Source organism: Haliotis rubra, unplaced genomic scaffold (assembly GCF_003918875.1).
Source record: "Haliotis rubra isolate DU_JTF1 unplaced genomic scaffold, ASM391887v1 Scf358, whole genome shotgun sequence".
NCBI lineage: Eukaryota > Metazoa > Mollusca > Gastropoda > Lepetellida > Haliotidae > Haliotis > Haliotis rubra.
Window position 1 is genome coordinate 1,034,331 of NW_025767033.1, and position 18,489 is coordinate 1,052,819.

At 39.8% G+C, this 18,489-nt stretch overlaps 1 protein-coding gene across 1 annotated transcript in view; it reads left to right on the forward strand.

Annotated features, from left to right (window-relative positions):
• Nucleotides 1-13,242: 13,242 nt before the first annotated feature.
• The window catches only part of LOC124285299 (zinc finger MYND domain-containing protein 19-like), a 41,375-nt gene continuing 36,128 nt past the window's right edge, over nucleotides 13,243-18,489 (forward strand). The window contains 1 exon segment of the mRNA XM_046721505.1: nucleotides 13,243-13,543. Coding sequence (XP_046577461.1) covers nucleotides 13,493-13,543 — 51 coding nt within the window. The 5' untranslated portion in view covers nucleotides 13,243-13,492.

Consider the following 18,489-nt stretch of genomic DNA (forward strand, 5'->3'; position numbering starts at 1 on the left):
AAGCGCCACCTCTTATCAATGTTGTTGTTGTCTGGGTTAGAATTGGTCCCCAGCAAATATGGGGAGTCTGGGTTAGAGAATTGGTCCCCAGCAAATAGGCCTCGTGTAGTAGTGGTTAGAGCGTGTAGTGTAGTCCATGGTTAGAGCGCCACCTCTTATCAATGTTGTTGTCCATGGGGAGTCTGGGTTAGAATTGGTCCCCAGCAAATAGGCCTCCGTGGTGTAGTGGTTAGAGCGTCACCTCTTATCAATGTTGTTGTCCATGGGTTGTTGTCTGGGTTAGAATTGGTCCCCAGCAAATAGGCCTCTCTTATCAATGTTGGGGGAGTGTAGTGGTTAGTGGTTAGAGCGCCACCTCTTATCAATGTTGTTGTCCATGGGGAGTCTGGGTTAGAATTGGTCCACCTCTTAGCAAATAGGCCTCTGGTAGTAGTAGTGGTTAGAGCGCCACCTCTTATCAATGTTGTTGTCTATGGGTTAGAGTCTGGGTTAGAATTGGTCCCCAGCAAATAGGCCTCTCGGGTGTAGTGGTTAGAGCGTCACCTCTTATCAATGTTGTTGTCCATGGGGAGTCTGGTTAGAATTGGTCCCCAGCAAATAGGCCTCCGTGGTGTAGTGGTTAGAGCGTCACCTCTTATCAATGTTGTTGTCCATGGGGAGTCTGGGTTAGAATTGGTCCCCAGCAAATAGGCCTCCGTGGTGTAGTGGTTAGAGCGTCACCTCTTATCAATGTTGTTGTCCATGGGGAGTCTGGGTTAGAATTGGTCCCCAGCAAATAGGCCTCCGTGGTGTAGTGGTTAGAGCGTCACCTCTTATCAATGTTGTTGTCCATGGGGAGTCTTGGGTTAGAATTGGTCCCCAGCAAATAGGCCTCAATGTTGTTGTCCATGGGGAGTGGTAGTGGTTGGTGTAGTGGTTAGAGCATCACCTCTTATCAATGTTGTTGTCTATGGGGAGTCTGGGTTAGAATTGGTCCCCAGCACATAGGCCTTTCATAAAAGGCAACTAATTGGATTTGGTGGTCATGCACAGTGACTTGTTCGATGGCTTGTCACAGTACATCTGGATGGCGCTCAGTGCGTTAATCACTGGTTTGTCTGGTCCAGACAGGTCTAGTTACAAGTCTCAGCAATAAAGAAGATAGGAGTCTGCTACAAGATACCAGTTTATGAAATAAGGCCCGTCCGGCCGCCCGAGACAGTCTAGATATCTGACGGACGGTCTAAATTTAAAGCTAGCCAGCCCGGTGGTCTGGTAAATATTTTAGATGTTCCATACATCTGAGTAAATTCACCATATTTGGTCTAGTTAAATCCATTTTGGGCTGGTAACATTTTGAAGTTACCAGCCCTGATGTCTGGCTGGAATTTTGGCTTATTTCATACACTGAAGATACCAGCTTACTGGAAAATACTGGGATACATAAGAGAAGCAATTGTCCACGTTTTAAGATGACTTGGAGGACGGTGGCTGATAGAAAGACCATGTGCAGCATGAATACAACTGAGGTGATGACTTGTAAGACTGAACACCTTCTTCAGTTATTCAGGGGTAGACCTGTGGGTTACAACACTGAACATGATTTGTGAGGTTGTAGTTTGTAGTTTGGATTTATGAGGTGATGGGGTTTTCATTCCTGATGTCTTAGGGAAATATAACAAGGACCGGTCAAGTCCAGTCTCGTGGAACATCAACGCTGTGTTCCACACAAGTCCACGGAAACAATAGTGATGATGTGAACATTTGCACAGTGATGGAATGGAGTGGAGTGGAGTGGAGTGGAGTGGAGTGGAGTGGAGTGGAGTGAGGGAGCGGAGGGAGGGAGTGGAGTGAGGAAGAGGAGTGGAGTGAGTGAGTTGAGTGAGGGAGCGGAGGGGAGGGAGTGGAGTGAGTGAGTGGAGGGAGGAAGTGGAGTGAGTGAGTGGAGGGAGGGAGTGGAGTGAGTGAGTGAGGTGAGGTGAGTTGAAGTGAAAAATAACTAGAGTATCACAGATGGTGTTTTAAACTAGCACGTAAATTTAACACTGTTTTACTTTTAAAGACAATACTTATAAAAACAGGGGTGTTGCCAACAACTACAACAGATCACCACACCAGGGACCACGGGGACTTACAGTGATTTTGTTACCTGCTTGAACCCAAGCGAGATGTTGGCGAATATGACAAATTTTGCCAAACATAAAACGAACACATATTCTAAGAATAAAAATATTGTAGAAATAAATACGCTTTGAAAGACTGTTCAGTTAGGTATCTAAACATGACTCCTGACAAACAATAAAAGCCTTTTTATTGACCAATCAAGGAAACTTTATAATATATCAAGATAACATTATATTGATATATCCAGGTAATTTTATATTGGTATGTAAGGGAAACTTTTTAATGATATATATATATTGTGGAACATTGTTATTGATCTATCCATGTAACTTTTTCTTGATATATCAAGGAGACTTTTAATAATATATCCTAGTAGCTTCTATTGATATACTGAGGAAACATTTTAATGATATACCCAGGTAACCTTATATTGATAGATCCAGGAAACGTTTTTTAAATATTTAAAATCTTTCACTGGAGCTGTATGAAACATTCTCACAAAACTTTCCAGATGAAAATCAAAGCAATAGGTCTTGATTTTAAAAAAAATAGTGTATACCTTTTAAGAAACTGCCGCCATGTAGCTGGAATATTGCTGAGTGTGGCGTAAAACTGAACTCACTCAGTCCTGGATTACGGTCTTGTATGTTATGTGCAGTGACATTGTTCTTTACTAGAGTAAGAGTACGAAAATAATTACCATTTTATTATATCTTTTTCGTAAGCAAACCTTTCAAATGTGGGACACTATAGTAATTGAGTGTTGTTAGGAACATTTTGTCCTACTGTACATGATGAGCAGAGATAAGTGTGTAAAATCCTACGGCAAATGTTGTTTATTAACAGAAGCGCACGTAAAATGATTGCTTTTTAGAAGAAAATTAAAGCCTAGCTTTGGTATATGTAACATGCATAAATAAAAGAACGAGTACAAGTACTATTTTTTTATCACTTTATTTCTTTTTCTTTGGTACAAATAGGGTATTTTCTTCGTCAGTGTGAAAATTGGAAGTGAATATATTGTGATACATAGTAAATACATACGGGAGAGGCATGCTGTACAATATAGTATGATTATGTACCATTTTTAAAAAGACTATTTTGGAAATCGGAAAACACATTAACTGACAAGAAATTATTGTTGATGATAAAAACACTGATTTGTTGGTAGTGGTCTTTTTGGTTGAATGTCCGCATGAGGAAGTCGAGATGCCAAGGCAACGTATAGATGCTGAAAATATGCTCAATATGGTTCCAACATACACGGTTTATTGTGTTTAAAACAGGGATAAAATCGCTGTGAAACTGCCACGTTTTATCGACTGTGTCGGATCTTCACGATTAGTTGCGGAATGAGCCGAACGCTCCGTCGAATGCAGGTTAGAACGTTATTCAAGACTCTCGAAAGAAGATGTATTGTGTTAAACACAACGGAAAAATCGCTGAAACTGACAACGTTTATGAGCTATGTCGGATCTTACCGATTAGTGGCGGAAAGAGCCGAACGCGACTAAAAATCCAGTGTTGTTAAGTTAGACACAACATTCCTCTTGGCACGGCGATATTTTGACTATGTGTCATGTAGTTTGTTTCTCAACACTCGACGTGCAATCTACACGTCCTGCCGCGAGGGCGATATTTGACCTTTCAAGATATTAATATTATGAAACGTCTTTACATTTTAACACCTGTATCCTTCATACACATTAAGATCGTCAACTTTCCTTAGATGTGTTTATCTAACATTGTTAAAAGATCACGTGGATTTTTTTTATACACATCCATGAAAAAGTTAAAGTTTAAAGAACAAATACAAAATAAAATCCAAAGTTTACTTTTCAAGACTTTAATCGTTACAGTCCACGAAAACATTCCTTGAATAATAAAAAAATCTTAGATAGTTTCTGATGGCTTATAGACGATAAAGTCTGTTTATTGATATATCGGAGACCTTACGTCGCAAATTGCGCTGACTCAAACTGAAACCTCCCATGTTCATATTGTATATTAACCTCCTCCGTGGTGTAGTGGGTTAGAGCGTCCGCCCGGAGAGCGGAAGGTCGCGGGTTCGATCCCCGAACGCGTCATACCAAAAGACGCTAAAACATGGTACTTGTTGGTCCCTGCCTGGCGCTCGGCATTAATGGGTACAACAAGGACTGGTCGGCTCTGAGTCAGTATAATGTGTCTGAGTGGGGTATTCATGCTTCACTGCGGCATGGTATCTCAGTGGGCTAGCACTATAAAACCAGCTTAAGTCTGGGCTAGTACAAGCAGCCGCACATACACATACACACGCATGCACGTCGTCATATGAGCGAAATATTCTCAAGCACGACGTTAAACCCAATTTCACCTCACCTCACCTCATATTGTATATTTAATTCATCGTCCCCCATGAACTAATTATAAAACGTTCAGCTATAGAAAGTAGTGTGATTGAATGAGCGTTGTTTTGCGCCGCTTTAACGCTATTCCAACCTATAAGCGGCACGGAGAGCAAGCCAGAACGTCACAGTCAGATACTGAGCACAGGCCCTCGTGTCTTTGCGAGGATAAAAGATGTTAATTAAAAAAACATTTTGAGATGACCCCCGACTCGAAATGCTTCACAGTACAATACATTAATGTCATAATGTATTGTACTGTGAAGCATTTCGAGTCGGGGGGCATCTCATTTTTTATATATTTTTATTAACATCTTTTATCCTCGCAAAGACACGAGGGCCTGTGATACTGAGCCGTGTTCAGGAAAACTATTAAGTTGAATTACATGATCGGCGCGACGAGCAAAGGTAAAAAATCGGTTAACCCAACAAATGTACATAATACTAGTTAGATAAAAAGTACACGGCCGCCATGTATAGACGTTTAGTATGGTCACATGTAGATATGTCCCGAATTACCTTATAAGCACGTAGTGAAACAATTCCAACGACAACATAATAATTGTTTAATAATACCTCAGTTCCTTTTACTCTTCAATGCATGACAATGATGAGGAAACAGTTTGACTCTTTGGACATTGCGACTATGCTTGTCGTAAGAGGCGACTAACGGGATCGGGTGGTCAGGCTCGCTGACTTGGTTGGCACATGTCATCGGTTCCCAATTACGCAGATCGATGCTCATGCTGTTGATCACTGGATTGTCTGTTCCAGACTCGATTATTTACAGACCGCCGCCATATAGCTGGAATATTTCTGAGTGTGGCGTAAAACTAAACTCACTCACTCACTTTGGACATTGTATTTAAAAAATAATGAACTTTGAATTTTGGTTTTAGTGTACATTGAGACCAGCTTCTCATTTATACATCCTATGTGTGTCAAATGTATTAACGGTATTCACAGTAGACCAACTGCATATATGTAACTTGTGATTGTAAATCACAAACGCAGTCGTCTTAAAATGACGACGGCCGGTAAATAATCGAATCTGGACCAGAAAAAACCAGTGATTGAGATTATGAGCAAATCCATAAGCCGTCGGAGTGTGGTGGCCTGCATTCGACCAGAACATCGAACCTCACCACACAATCCATTTAGTCGCATCGGGAGCTAATTCAACCCCAAATGTCCGCGGTGGTTGTTGAGAACATATTGTATACAAACCGAGGTTTAAGACCTTGAGTGAAAACACAATGTGATATGTATCGTACCTTTTCAGCCACAGACAGGTGGCTAGCGCCGGTCGTGAATGGAAACAAACAATTTGCATGCCAGTGGACAAGTGCCCATCGTTTCCATACCTCAGACCGCATGTCCATACACTGAAGATTCTCCTATATTCGATATACACAGGGCCTCTGTCCGCCAAGGACCGTCATATGTAGCTTTGTATATTCTACCTGGACATCAGTTGTGCGCCAATTCGTAGTTTTGAGAGAAGAAGGACACTGCGAGTGTTCTTCCAGATGGTACAAGAACATTATACATGTCTTTCAGATGGTACAAGAACACTATACATGTCCATCAGATGGTACATGAACACTATACATGTCCATCAGATGGTACATGGACACTATACATGTCCATCAGATGGTACAAGAACACTATACATGTCCATCAGATGGTACAAGAACACTAGACATGTCCATCAGATGGTACAAGAACACTATACATGTCCATCAGATCGTACAAGAACACTATACATGTCAATCAGATGGAACAAGAACACAATACATGTCCATCAGATGGTACATGAACACTATACATGTCCATCAGATGGTACAAGAACACTATACATGTCCATCAGATGGTACAAGAAAACTATACATGTCCATCAGATGGTACAAGAACACTATACATGTCCTTCAGATGGTACAAGAACACTACATGTCCTTCAGATGGTACAAGAACACTATACATGTCCATCAGATGGTACAAGAACACTATACATGTCCATCAGATGGTACAAGAACACTACAATGTCCATCAGATGGTACAAGAACACTATACATGTCCTTCAGATGGTACAAGAACACTATACATGTCAATCAGATGGAACAAGAACACAATACATGTCCATCAGATGGTACATGAACACTATACATGTCCATCAGATGGTACAAGAACACTATACATGTCCATCAGATGGTACAAGAAAACTATACATGTCCATCAGATGGTACAAGAACACTATACATGTCCATCAGATGGTACAAGAACACTACATGTCCTTCAGATGGTACAAGAACACTATACATGTCCATCAGATGGTACAAGAACACTATACATGTCCATCAGATGGTACAAGAACACTACAATGTCCATCAGATGGTACAAGAACACTATACATGTCCTTCAGATGGTACAAGAACACTATACATGTCCATCAGATGGTACAAGAACACTATACATGTCCTTCAGATGGTACAAGAACACTATACATGTCCATCAGATGGTACAAGAACACTATACATGACCATCAGATGGTACAAGAACACTACATGTCCTTCAGATGGTACAAGGACACTATACATGTCCTTCAGATGGTACAAGAACACTATACCTGTCCATCAGATGGTACAAGAACACTATACATGTCCTTCAGATGGTACAAGAACACTATACATGTCCTTCAGATGGTACAAGAACACTATACATGTCCTTCAGATGCTACAAGAACACTATACATGTCCTTCAGATGGTACAAGAACACTACAATGTCCATCAGATGGTACAAGATCACTGTACATGTCCTTCAGATGGTACAAGAACACTACAATGTCCAATAGATGGTACAAGAACACTATACATGTCCATCAGATGGTATAAGAACACTGTACATGTCCATCAGATGGTACAAGAACACTACAATGTCCATCAGATGGTACAAGAACACTGTACATGTCCATCAGATGGTACAAGAACACTACAATGTCCATCAGATGGTACAAGAACACTATACATGTCCTTCAGATGGTACAAGAACACTACAATGTCCATCAGATGGTACAAGAACACTATACATGTCCATCAGATGGTACAAGAACACTACATGTCCTTCAGATGGTACAAGAACACTATACATGTCCATCAGATGGTACAAGAACATTATACATGTCCATCAGATGGTACAAGAACACTACATGTCCTTCAGATGGTACAAGGACACTATACATGTCCTTCAGATGGTACAAGAACACTATACATGTCCATCAGATGGTACAAGAACACTATACATGTCCTTCAGATGGTACAAGAACACTATACATGTCCATCAGATGGTACAAGAACACTATACATGTCCTTCAGATGGTACAAGAACACTATACATGTCCTTCAGATGGTACAAGAACACTATACATGTCCATCAGATGGTACAAGAACACTACAATGTCCATCAGATGGTACAAGAACACTATACATGTCCATCAGATTGTACAAGAACACTATACATGTCCTTCAGATGGTACAAGAACACTACATGTCCTTCAGATTGTACAAGAACACTATACATGTCCATCAGATGGTACAAGAACACTATACATGTCCATCAGATGGTACAAGAACACTACATGTCCTTCAGATGGTACAAGAACACTACACATGTCCATCAGATGGTACAAGAACACTACATGTCCTTCAGATGTTACAAGAACACTACAATGTCCATCAGATGGTACAAGAACACTATACATGTCCTTCAGATGGTACAAGAACACTATACATGTCCATCAGATGGTACAAGAACACTACATGTCCTTCAGATGGTACAAGAACACTATACATGTCCTTCAGATGGTACAAGAACACTATACATGTCCATCAGATGGTACAAGAACACTACAATGTCCATCAGATGGTACAAGAACACTATACATGTCCATCAGATGGTACAAGAACACTATACATGTCCATCAGATGGTACAAGAACACTACATGTCCATCAGATGGTACAAGAACACTACAATGTCCATCAGATGGTACAAGAACACTATACATGTCCTTCAGATGGTACAAGAACACTATACATGTCCATCAGATGGTACAAGAACACTATACATGTCCATCAGATGGTACAAGAACACTATTCATGTCCTTCAGATAGTACAAGAACACTACAATGTCCATCAGATGGTACAAGAACACTATACATGTCCATCAGATGGTACAAGAACACTAAACATGTCCATCAGATGGTACAAAAACACTACATGTCCATCAGATGGTACAAGAACACTACATGTCCATCAGATGGTACAAGAACACTACATGTCCTTCAGATTGTACAAGAACACTACAATGTCCATCAGATGGTACAAGAACACTATACATGTCCATCAGATGGTACAAGAACACTATACATGTCCATCAGATGGTACAAGAACACTACATGTCCTTCAGATGGTACAAGAACACTATACATGTCCATCAGATGGTACAAGAACACTATATATGTCCATCAGATGGTACAAGAACACTATACATGTCCTTCAGATGGTACAAGAACACTACAATGTCCATCAGATGGTACAAGAACACTACAATGTCCATCAGATGGTACAAGAACACTATACGTGTCCATCAGATGGTACAAGAACACTACAATGTCCATCAGATGGTACAAGAACACTATACATGTCCATCAGATTGTACAAGAACACTATACATGTCCTTCAGATGGTACAAGAACACTACATGTCCTTCAGATTGTACAAGAACACTATACATGTCCATCAGATGGTACAAGAACACTATACATGTCCATCAGATGGTACAAGAACACTACATGTCCTTCAGATGGTACAAGAACACTACAATGTCCATCAGATGGTACAAGAACACTACATGTCCTTCAGATGTTACAAGAACACTACAATGTCCATCAGATGGTACAAGAACACTATACATGTCCTTCAGATGGTACAAGAACACTATACATGTCCATCAGATGGTACAAGAACACTACATGTCCTTCAGATGGTACAAGAACACTATACATGTCCTTCAGATGGTACAAGAACACTATACATGTCCATCAGATGGTACAAGAACACTACAATGTCCATCAGATGGTACAAGAACACTATACATGTCCATCAGATGGTACAAGAACACTATACATGTCCATCAGATGGTACAAGAACACTACATGTCCATCAGATGGTACAAGAACACTACAATGTCCATCAGATGGTACAAGAACACTATACATGTCCTTCAGATGGTAGAAGAACACTATACATGTCCATCAGATGGTACAAGAACACTATACATGTCCTTCAGATGGTACAAGAACACTATACATGTCCATCAGATGGTACAAGAACACTACAATGTCCATCAGATGGTACAAGAACACTATACATGTCCATCAGATGGTACAAGAACACTATACATGTCCATCAGATGGTACAAGAACACTATACATGTCCTTCAGATGGTACAAGAACACTACAATGTCCATCAGATGGTACAAGAACCCTATACATGTCCATTAGATGGTACAAGAACCCTATACATGTCCATCAGATGGTACCAGAACACTACAATGTCCATCAGATGGTACAAGAACACTACAATGTCCATCAGATGGTACAAGAACACTATACATGTCCATCAGATGGTACCAGAACACTATACATGTCCATCAGATGGTACAAGAACCCTATACATGTCCATCAGATGGTACAAGAACCCTATACATGTCCATCAGATGGTACAAGAACACTACAATGTCCATCAGATGGTACAAGAACACTACAATGTCCATCAGATGGTACAAGAACACTATACATGTCCATCAGATGGTACCAGAACACTATACATGTCCTTCAGATGGTACAAGAACACTATACATGTCCTTCAGATGGTACAAGAACACTATACGTGTCCTCTAGACAGTACAGGAACACTGCATGCACCTGTTCCTCCAGATGCTACAGCAACACTATGTATGACCCATAGATGGTACAACACTATTTAAGTGCTTCCAGACAGTAAAATAGCTGTCTGTGTTTCCATTTTGTTATGTTTTTCACTTTGTAAAAGAAAATGAAAAAAATGTCATAAAAATTACAAAGGATACGAGTTTCGTGTGCGTAAAAAACATTACTACTATATGTGGAAATATATAGTATGCATATCTTTCTTCCATGTGTATAGTATATCCTATTCAATACTGCACGTTGTAACACGATACCGGATTGGGCCTCAGGCGCCGAACTTCACATTGATCACGCGTGCTGCTTCAGAATTAAATGTGAAATTCAATTGTCGAACGTCTACCGTTTATCCGTGAACCTATTGCTTCGTGGACCGCTTTTATTTCTTATCAGCGTCACGTGAAAAATTCATGTCACTGTTGCGTGTTTCCCCAGATGAAAACTGTCTTGTAAAAATGACTCCCCCGTTGACAGGTATAGCGTAACCATTAATATTCACTTTAAAAACGACAAAGTTTCTAAACTTGGAAGCAAAAGATTTGCATTATTGACTGATTAATCCGTTTGAACGATCGTGCAGGCAAGTCACGAATTTGCCGGTTTGATTAATTTCTGAGACCTTCAATGTTTTAAATGTAGGGATCCCCAGTGCGCCAGAAGCCTCTTCGCCGTCGCTATTCGTGCTTGTATGCTTGTCTTATTTCGTTGAGACAAAGCCTCTTGATATATAGTTAGTGTAGGCTACGGGCCGGGGAAGGTGTGGGTGAGTGAGTTTGGTTTTACGCCGCCTTTAGCAATATTCCAGCAATATCACGGTGGGGGACACCAGAAATGTTCTTCACACATTGTACCCATGTGGGGAATTGAACCCGGGTCTCGGCGTGACGAGAGAACGCTTTGACCATTAGGCTACCCCGCCGCCCCCGTTCAGGTGTGAGCGTGGGTGGGTGGGTTAAATATAAAAGTGGGATTTCGTCGGAGTAACAAACAATAAAGTCCTTAGAGTGATTCCATTCATGGAAGACTTGCTTTGTTTACGCCAAGTTAATCTCAATTAAAATATGTTAATTTTATGTTCAGAGCGTTTTCGTGAAATGGAACAATTATTTATTTTAATATTGATCGGATTCGACAAGCTGTTGCCCTGGCAACTGAATATTATTACTCGTGCAATTAACCAATTACTGATTCCTCTGACCTTTGGAACAAGCAACTGGAGACAAGGTATTTTTAAACACGCTGTATACAGTGTATGTGTATCCTGTATCCTGTCAAGTATATTTACATTAACCTTTGCTGGTCGTTTTAGCGGCGAGTTATTGGATCAGCGAGTCATGCCCCGTGACAGCTAAGTTCGTGTCATAGTGCTAGACGGCTCTCAATATTGATCACTGGATTGCCTGGTCTCGACTCGATTATTTGAAGGCCGTCGTCATATAGGAGTGAGTGAGTTTAGTTTTACGCCGCTTTTAGCAATATTCCATCAATATTACGGTGGGGGACACCAGAAATGGGCTTCACACATAGTACCCATGTAGGAAATCGAACCCGGGTCTTCGATGTGATGAACGGGCACTTAAACCACTGGGCTACACCCCCCACCCCCATTTCGATAATACTAAATTTATCAGTTCAATTGACATACCCCCAACCCCCAAGGATACGTCTCGTGCAATACGCGCACTAGCACTTTCAATTGTGCCTACACTTCATTTCTTTCCTTGGTACTTGTCTTCCGGAGTAAGTGAGTGAGTGAGTATGGTTCTACATTGCTTTTAGCAATATTCCAGCAATATCACGCCGGATGACACCAGAAATGGCCTTCACACATACTAGTACCCATGTGGGGAATCGAACCCGGGTTTTCAGCGTGACGAGCAAGCGCTTTAACCACTCGGCTACCCCACCGACCCTGTCATATAGGAGGAATATTGCGGCGTAAAACAACAAAACAACAAATAGAAATGATAAAAACAACAAACACAGCAATTATTGGAAAATTAGGTCACCAGCAACTTGTGACAGTTTGACAGACGTCACATATAAAAAAGGTTGACAGTTACAAAACGGTAAATTCTTCATGGATGGCAACGTCTTTATTACATTATGATGCGACGTTTCGGTATAGGTTCTTATACCGTTGTCAAGCATGAGTGAAGCATTGTACTGTAAACTGTTTGTCTACTTGTTTTAACCTAATGTATCCACTACCATGAGCATCCAACAAACGGTGAATAACAGCGAATATACCATGCTAGGACTTCCATGGATCAGTGAAGATTGTTAATGTGTTTTATTGAACGATATAATGTTCAATATATTTCACCATGAAGTAGTACAATGTACAAATTCCTTTGTGGTCGTAACAAAGGAATTTGAAAAAGGAATTAAATCGTTAATTATAATATCAACAAGCATTTTTAAATAATAATGATATAGATATATTGCATTCACATTCTGTGTCGATTATGCAAAACGTTTTTTAAGTATCCGTAACGTTTTCAATTCACTACATATTTATATTCGGGCCCTGACTGTGTATATGATAACTTCAACAAACTGACATCAGAGTGAGCGAGCGTGTTGATGCGAATCGAGCCCCTGTCAAATGTGCATGTGGTTTTGATCGGACATCGCACGCTAACATCTCAAGGCGTTAGGAAACCTACTTGTCCGACACTTGCTAATTAGCTCACATTGAGAAACCATCAGTGCTGTTACATCGGTAGATCACAACGTTCATAGTGTCAGTGGCAAGTGCTGATTAGGTTAACTCGCATCATAAACACCAAGCCTCGGTGTCACGTTGCATTAACGTAAATATAACCTTTGACCTTTTGCGGAAATGGGTGTATCCCGTATTTTGATTGGCTCCTATTCCGCCTCATTCCCACGTGTGTTCTCGGACGGGGATAACAAAGCACACATTGAACACCGGTGTTTCAAAGACAGTCACGGAACATAGTCAAATACATAGTGGGCAGAGGACGAAATCCCATGTCTGGATTTAAGCTGGGTATAGTGCGCCTCGGCAGAGCGGCAGGAAAGGTAGGAATGGCCTCATTTTTGTCAGAATATTGCAGAACACAGAGCTTCAGTGTATTGATTTCGTACGACCACCAGCGAGCAAATAGCCATTGATTGAACGAAAGTCAGAATAGAGGGATGGATACGCAAACAAAGACTGACAGATGGACGGCCGAAAGCAGCTACATATAGCTACAAATATGTGGCCGTTACATGCTGTAAAGGCCAAACCGACATTTTTCACGATTTCTCATCCTGCTGAAAACAAGCGAGCCGGTGTAGCCGTCTTTCCTGACCCAGTTCATTAGATTCTGGCTCGTCTAAAGAGATACGACAGGGAAATATTCAATTTATTATAAAATCGACCTTATAGTCTTCCTGTTAGTATATATCCTGTATTCATTCTCATTTTATACCATGAATATAACCTCAGCATATATGACATGCTAACATAGCACCAGGGCGCACGAAATATGTCATTTGTTGGCAATGTTGATACTGCTTGCCCGTCGAACATGGATAGAACGATACTGTAAACAAAAGCTTGCTACACGGACTGTCGGTCGGCAGAGGGGACAAAGTAAAGTCAGTCAGCTATCTCTGATGTGACCGAATCACTCGACTTTACCATTTCCAGAACCCTCCTTTCTATATATATTTAATAATTCTTATTTTTAAGGGATCCTATTTTCACAGCTTGAACCATCCAAGTTTTCGCAAAAATAATTATTGATTAATTCTATTTTAGATATCTTATCCATTGGTTCAATTTTTCACCCAACATGTTTCAGAAATTTACCTATGGATATCATAAATTCTAGTTCCTGAATTGTTTGAAAAACAAAACTATTAATGCTTTTTATACCAAGGAAGGTTTGAATATATTTTTTTATGAAGTTGTGATTAGAATGTCTAAATTTTTTGTTTCATTCAAAGTTAGCTTCAAATATGTGATTGAGATAGGTATATGTTTTACGAACAGTTCAGTTACCAGAGACTGAGAAAGCAGCTATAGCTACATTATTAAAGTATGTCACTTAGAATATTAGGTCACCATGACATTGTGGTTGTGTCGCGCATACAGCAATGTTTCAAGAAAAATGGTTTCCAAAAATAATCTTCCTGTCGAACAGTTATTCAGTACAGATTCTGAGCCGTGCTTACCTAAGCATGGCACAAGTCAGCAATAAGCTAGCCAGTAATTAATTAATTAATTAGTAGGTGTAGTTACACAAACTTACTGGTCGAGTCCCACACCTTTGCTAATCCAGATTTGTACAGAATCTTATCAACAACAATCACTCTGCCCAGGTAAATATGATATACAGTAAAAACACAATTCTGATTAATTAACAATATGTTACTATGGAGGATGAATAGATCTGATTGTCAGAACGTCACATCCAATCAATGGATAGCAATCCAAGCCATGAAATCGACATGAAACAGACAACATTTTGTCGTAGTATTCCTTTACTGAGGAAGTATAGGGAGCATAGCAAGTCTGAAATTGAATACATATTTGTGGTGTTTTTCCTTATGAGTTGTTCAGGTGTGTCAAGTAGTATCATGACCTACTTAGGTTTATTTCCTCGTTAAGTTATAATCAGCTGGTTTCTTTATTTTCTTTCTAAATGAAAACTTTACAGCATATTGACAATTTTGTTGGTTTTAAATGCAGGATGTAATATTTAAATTTATTCATGTTACTTCTATATTTTATTCATTATAATTTGTCATCGATTGCTAACAAAGGAGTATAGCCAGTGCTGGGATTTATAGGTAATCAATTGTTTGAGCCAGTTTGGTACTACCAGTACATAATACTGTTTATTCAACAAAACAAAAGTATTTGAAGCTTGTAAATTTTTTAATCTTTTCATTTGCTGCAATGTATATAACTGACAAGTTTATTCATCTTGAAGTATGTATAGATTTAATGAGTTATAAAAATTGAAATTGTTAATAACATTTACTCTAAGATAGGTTTTCTTGATCAGCAAGTTTGTACCTATTAATCATCAGTTCAGAATAACAATTATCTATATACTGTAGTCAACACAATATCAGAATATTACTTTACGACAATAAGTTTTTGTTTATATTTGTAATACTATATTTCAAGCCCGATTTCATATCAATATATCACTATAACGTCAGCTATGTGTGGTGGTTAACTTCCGATACTGAGGCGAAGGAAATTGATTTTTTAGTAGACAGCATATTATTTTCTGCATTATTCATACTGTAACCTTGGCAAATATCACAATATATGGTTTGAATCTATCAAAACTCAATAAATATCTTCCAAAATGACAGCCTGTGTTTGACCTAGTGCACTCAAACATGGCTTCCTGTGGAGGGATGTTCGTTGTCTCCACGAGAATAATTTGGATAAAGAATTGATAGATGTTACATCCCTTTTGGCAGTGTTACATAAAATATGCATTTTCTCGACTCACCGCTGATTAGCAGACAGAATGCAGCAGTCAGACTGTTAATAGTCTTTTGGGAGTATACTTTGGTCTATATATAATGGAGGATACTTTGGTGTGCGTATCTGTTAGTCATGGGGGCCTGACGTAACATATTTTAGGGGCCAGGTTTTTGGAGAGGGTAGAAAGAAGACCACATAGTATGTGGAATCCTCCTTTGAAGTTTGATTAGGGGGGAGATGGGGTAGCGGAGTGGTTGTATTGTTCGCTCGTCGCGCCGAAGACCCGGGTTCGAATCCCCTCACGGGTACAATGTGTGAGGCCCTTTTCTGGTGTCTCCCGCTGTGATATTGCTGGAATATTGCTAAAAGTAAAACTCACTCACTCACTTCTTCAGGGTTTTATCTGACTCGTAAATGTGCGTCCAGAATGCAGAAATGTAGAGAATGGACGCAGAAATACAATTCACTGCGTCCAGAGGGACAATAATATTATTCGTTGTACCCACAACACAACTATGACTTTGGTCATGTTTGGTTGTTTCTTTCAGAACAGTTTCTTGCTTCATTTCATCCATCAAACCATCAATGATTCATTATAGGCGCTGAAGAACTTCTCAACGCTGTTACTTCACAGGACCCTCATATTGTCTGTAAGGACCCTTCAAACTAATAATCGGGGGTTCCGGGGATAAGAAACTGAGGGACTAAGGGAAAAAAATCTGACAAATCCTCCAAACTTTGTTTGTATTTCTTACTGGTACCAAAATATCAAATAAATTGTATATACACATTTCAATTTAATCTCAGTCATTGCTACATCCTTTCTCTTTGTTCCAGTAGTACTTACTCTGGATTTCATTTTGTTCAATCTTAATTCTTATGGGTACAGAACAAAATACTTACTGGAAAACCATCGTTGTTTGTTGGCAATACACTAAAAATATTTTGATGAATATCTGGTTTGTCTAAGATGCTTGGATAAAGCTCTGTAGTCTCTAGTTTGAAGATTTTATATCTTGATTGGGGCCTGGCAAATAAGATCAATAGTTTTACAGTCATCCTGTTGCAAGAAGGATGTGGAACAGTAGTCTGAGATGTTGTTGTTGAAGTCTTTTGTTTCTTAGGCATGTTAGAATCTTGTGATTATGAGTTTGAATCCCGGAATGCCCTGGTTCTGTTCCTTGGTTTGTGAAAATATCAAAAAGTGGTAAATGGCGGAGACCTCCATCACTTTAGCCTTTCCTCACTCACTCACTCACTCACTCTGACTTGCTGAGATTCACTCACTCACTCACTTGTTGGCTCATCATGCCGAAGGCCTGGGTTCGATTCCCCACATGGGTACAATGTGTGACACCCATTTCTGGTGTCCCCCACTGTGATATCGCTGGAATATTGCTAAAAGCAGCATAAAACTCACTCACTCACTCTTCAGGGTTTTATGCAACTCGTAAATGTGCATCCAGAATGCACAAATGTAGAAAATGGACGCATGTTGGAATATTGCTAAAAGAGGCGTTAAACCATACTTGCTCACTCATTCACTCACTGTCTCATTTCAAACATTTTTGAAAGAATTGAAATATGTCAAAGTTATTGTAAGACGTTCTCTTTCAACATGCTTTGATACAAACAGAAAGAGACATTGGAAGGATTTTGAAGTCAGAGGTCTGTTGGTTGTAAATCCTTTGGAAGGGTTTGTATCTGAGCTAGCAACATGTGGCTGAAGGGTCTCTTTGTACTGGCGACACATCAGTGTTTTTACAGCACTGGTCATTGTTGACTCCGGCTGGTCAAATGGTTACAGCCATTGTCACACTCGTGTGACCCTTTGACATCTGTTTCAATGTCAAGAAACAGCTGTTTTGCTAACAACACCAGGAAAACTTGGGCAATCCTTTTTCTTTTGTCTTTTTTTGTATTTGACCAACCAGAGCCATAAACCACAGTCATAAAATTTAAATGATTTGAATATTTTATTTGCCCAAGAGGTCATCCTTTGATAAATTAGAAATTTCAACAAACAAATGCAAAAATATTGCAAAGTTGAAATATTGCTTAGCCACATACATATTCGTTCAGGTTCTTTCATGTTACTTTAGTTACTCTCTGGAATGTGAGAGACAGTGGGGTAGCCTAGTGGTTAAAGCGTTCGCTCGCCACACCGAAGGCATGGGTTCGATTCCCCACATGGGTACAATGTGTGAAGCCCATTTCTGGTGTCCCCTGCCATGATATTGCTGGAATATTGCTAAAAAGCAGAGTAAAGCCCAACTCATGATTGGAATGTGAAAGAAATGAGTGTTCTTTAATATCTTGTGAGTAGTATACTTTGGAGTGAGTGAGTGAATATGGTTTTACGTGACTTTTGTCAATATTCCAGGAATGTCATGACGGAGGACACCAGTAATGGGCCTGACACCTTGTATCCATGTGAATTGAATTTGCAAGGTGGATAAGGTACATAAAGAGCATTGATTTGTTCTGCAGAGTTGCCTCGCTTGGGTATGCAAGTAACCTATCATTGTGG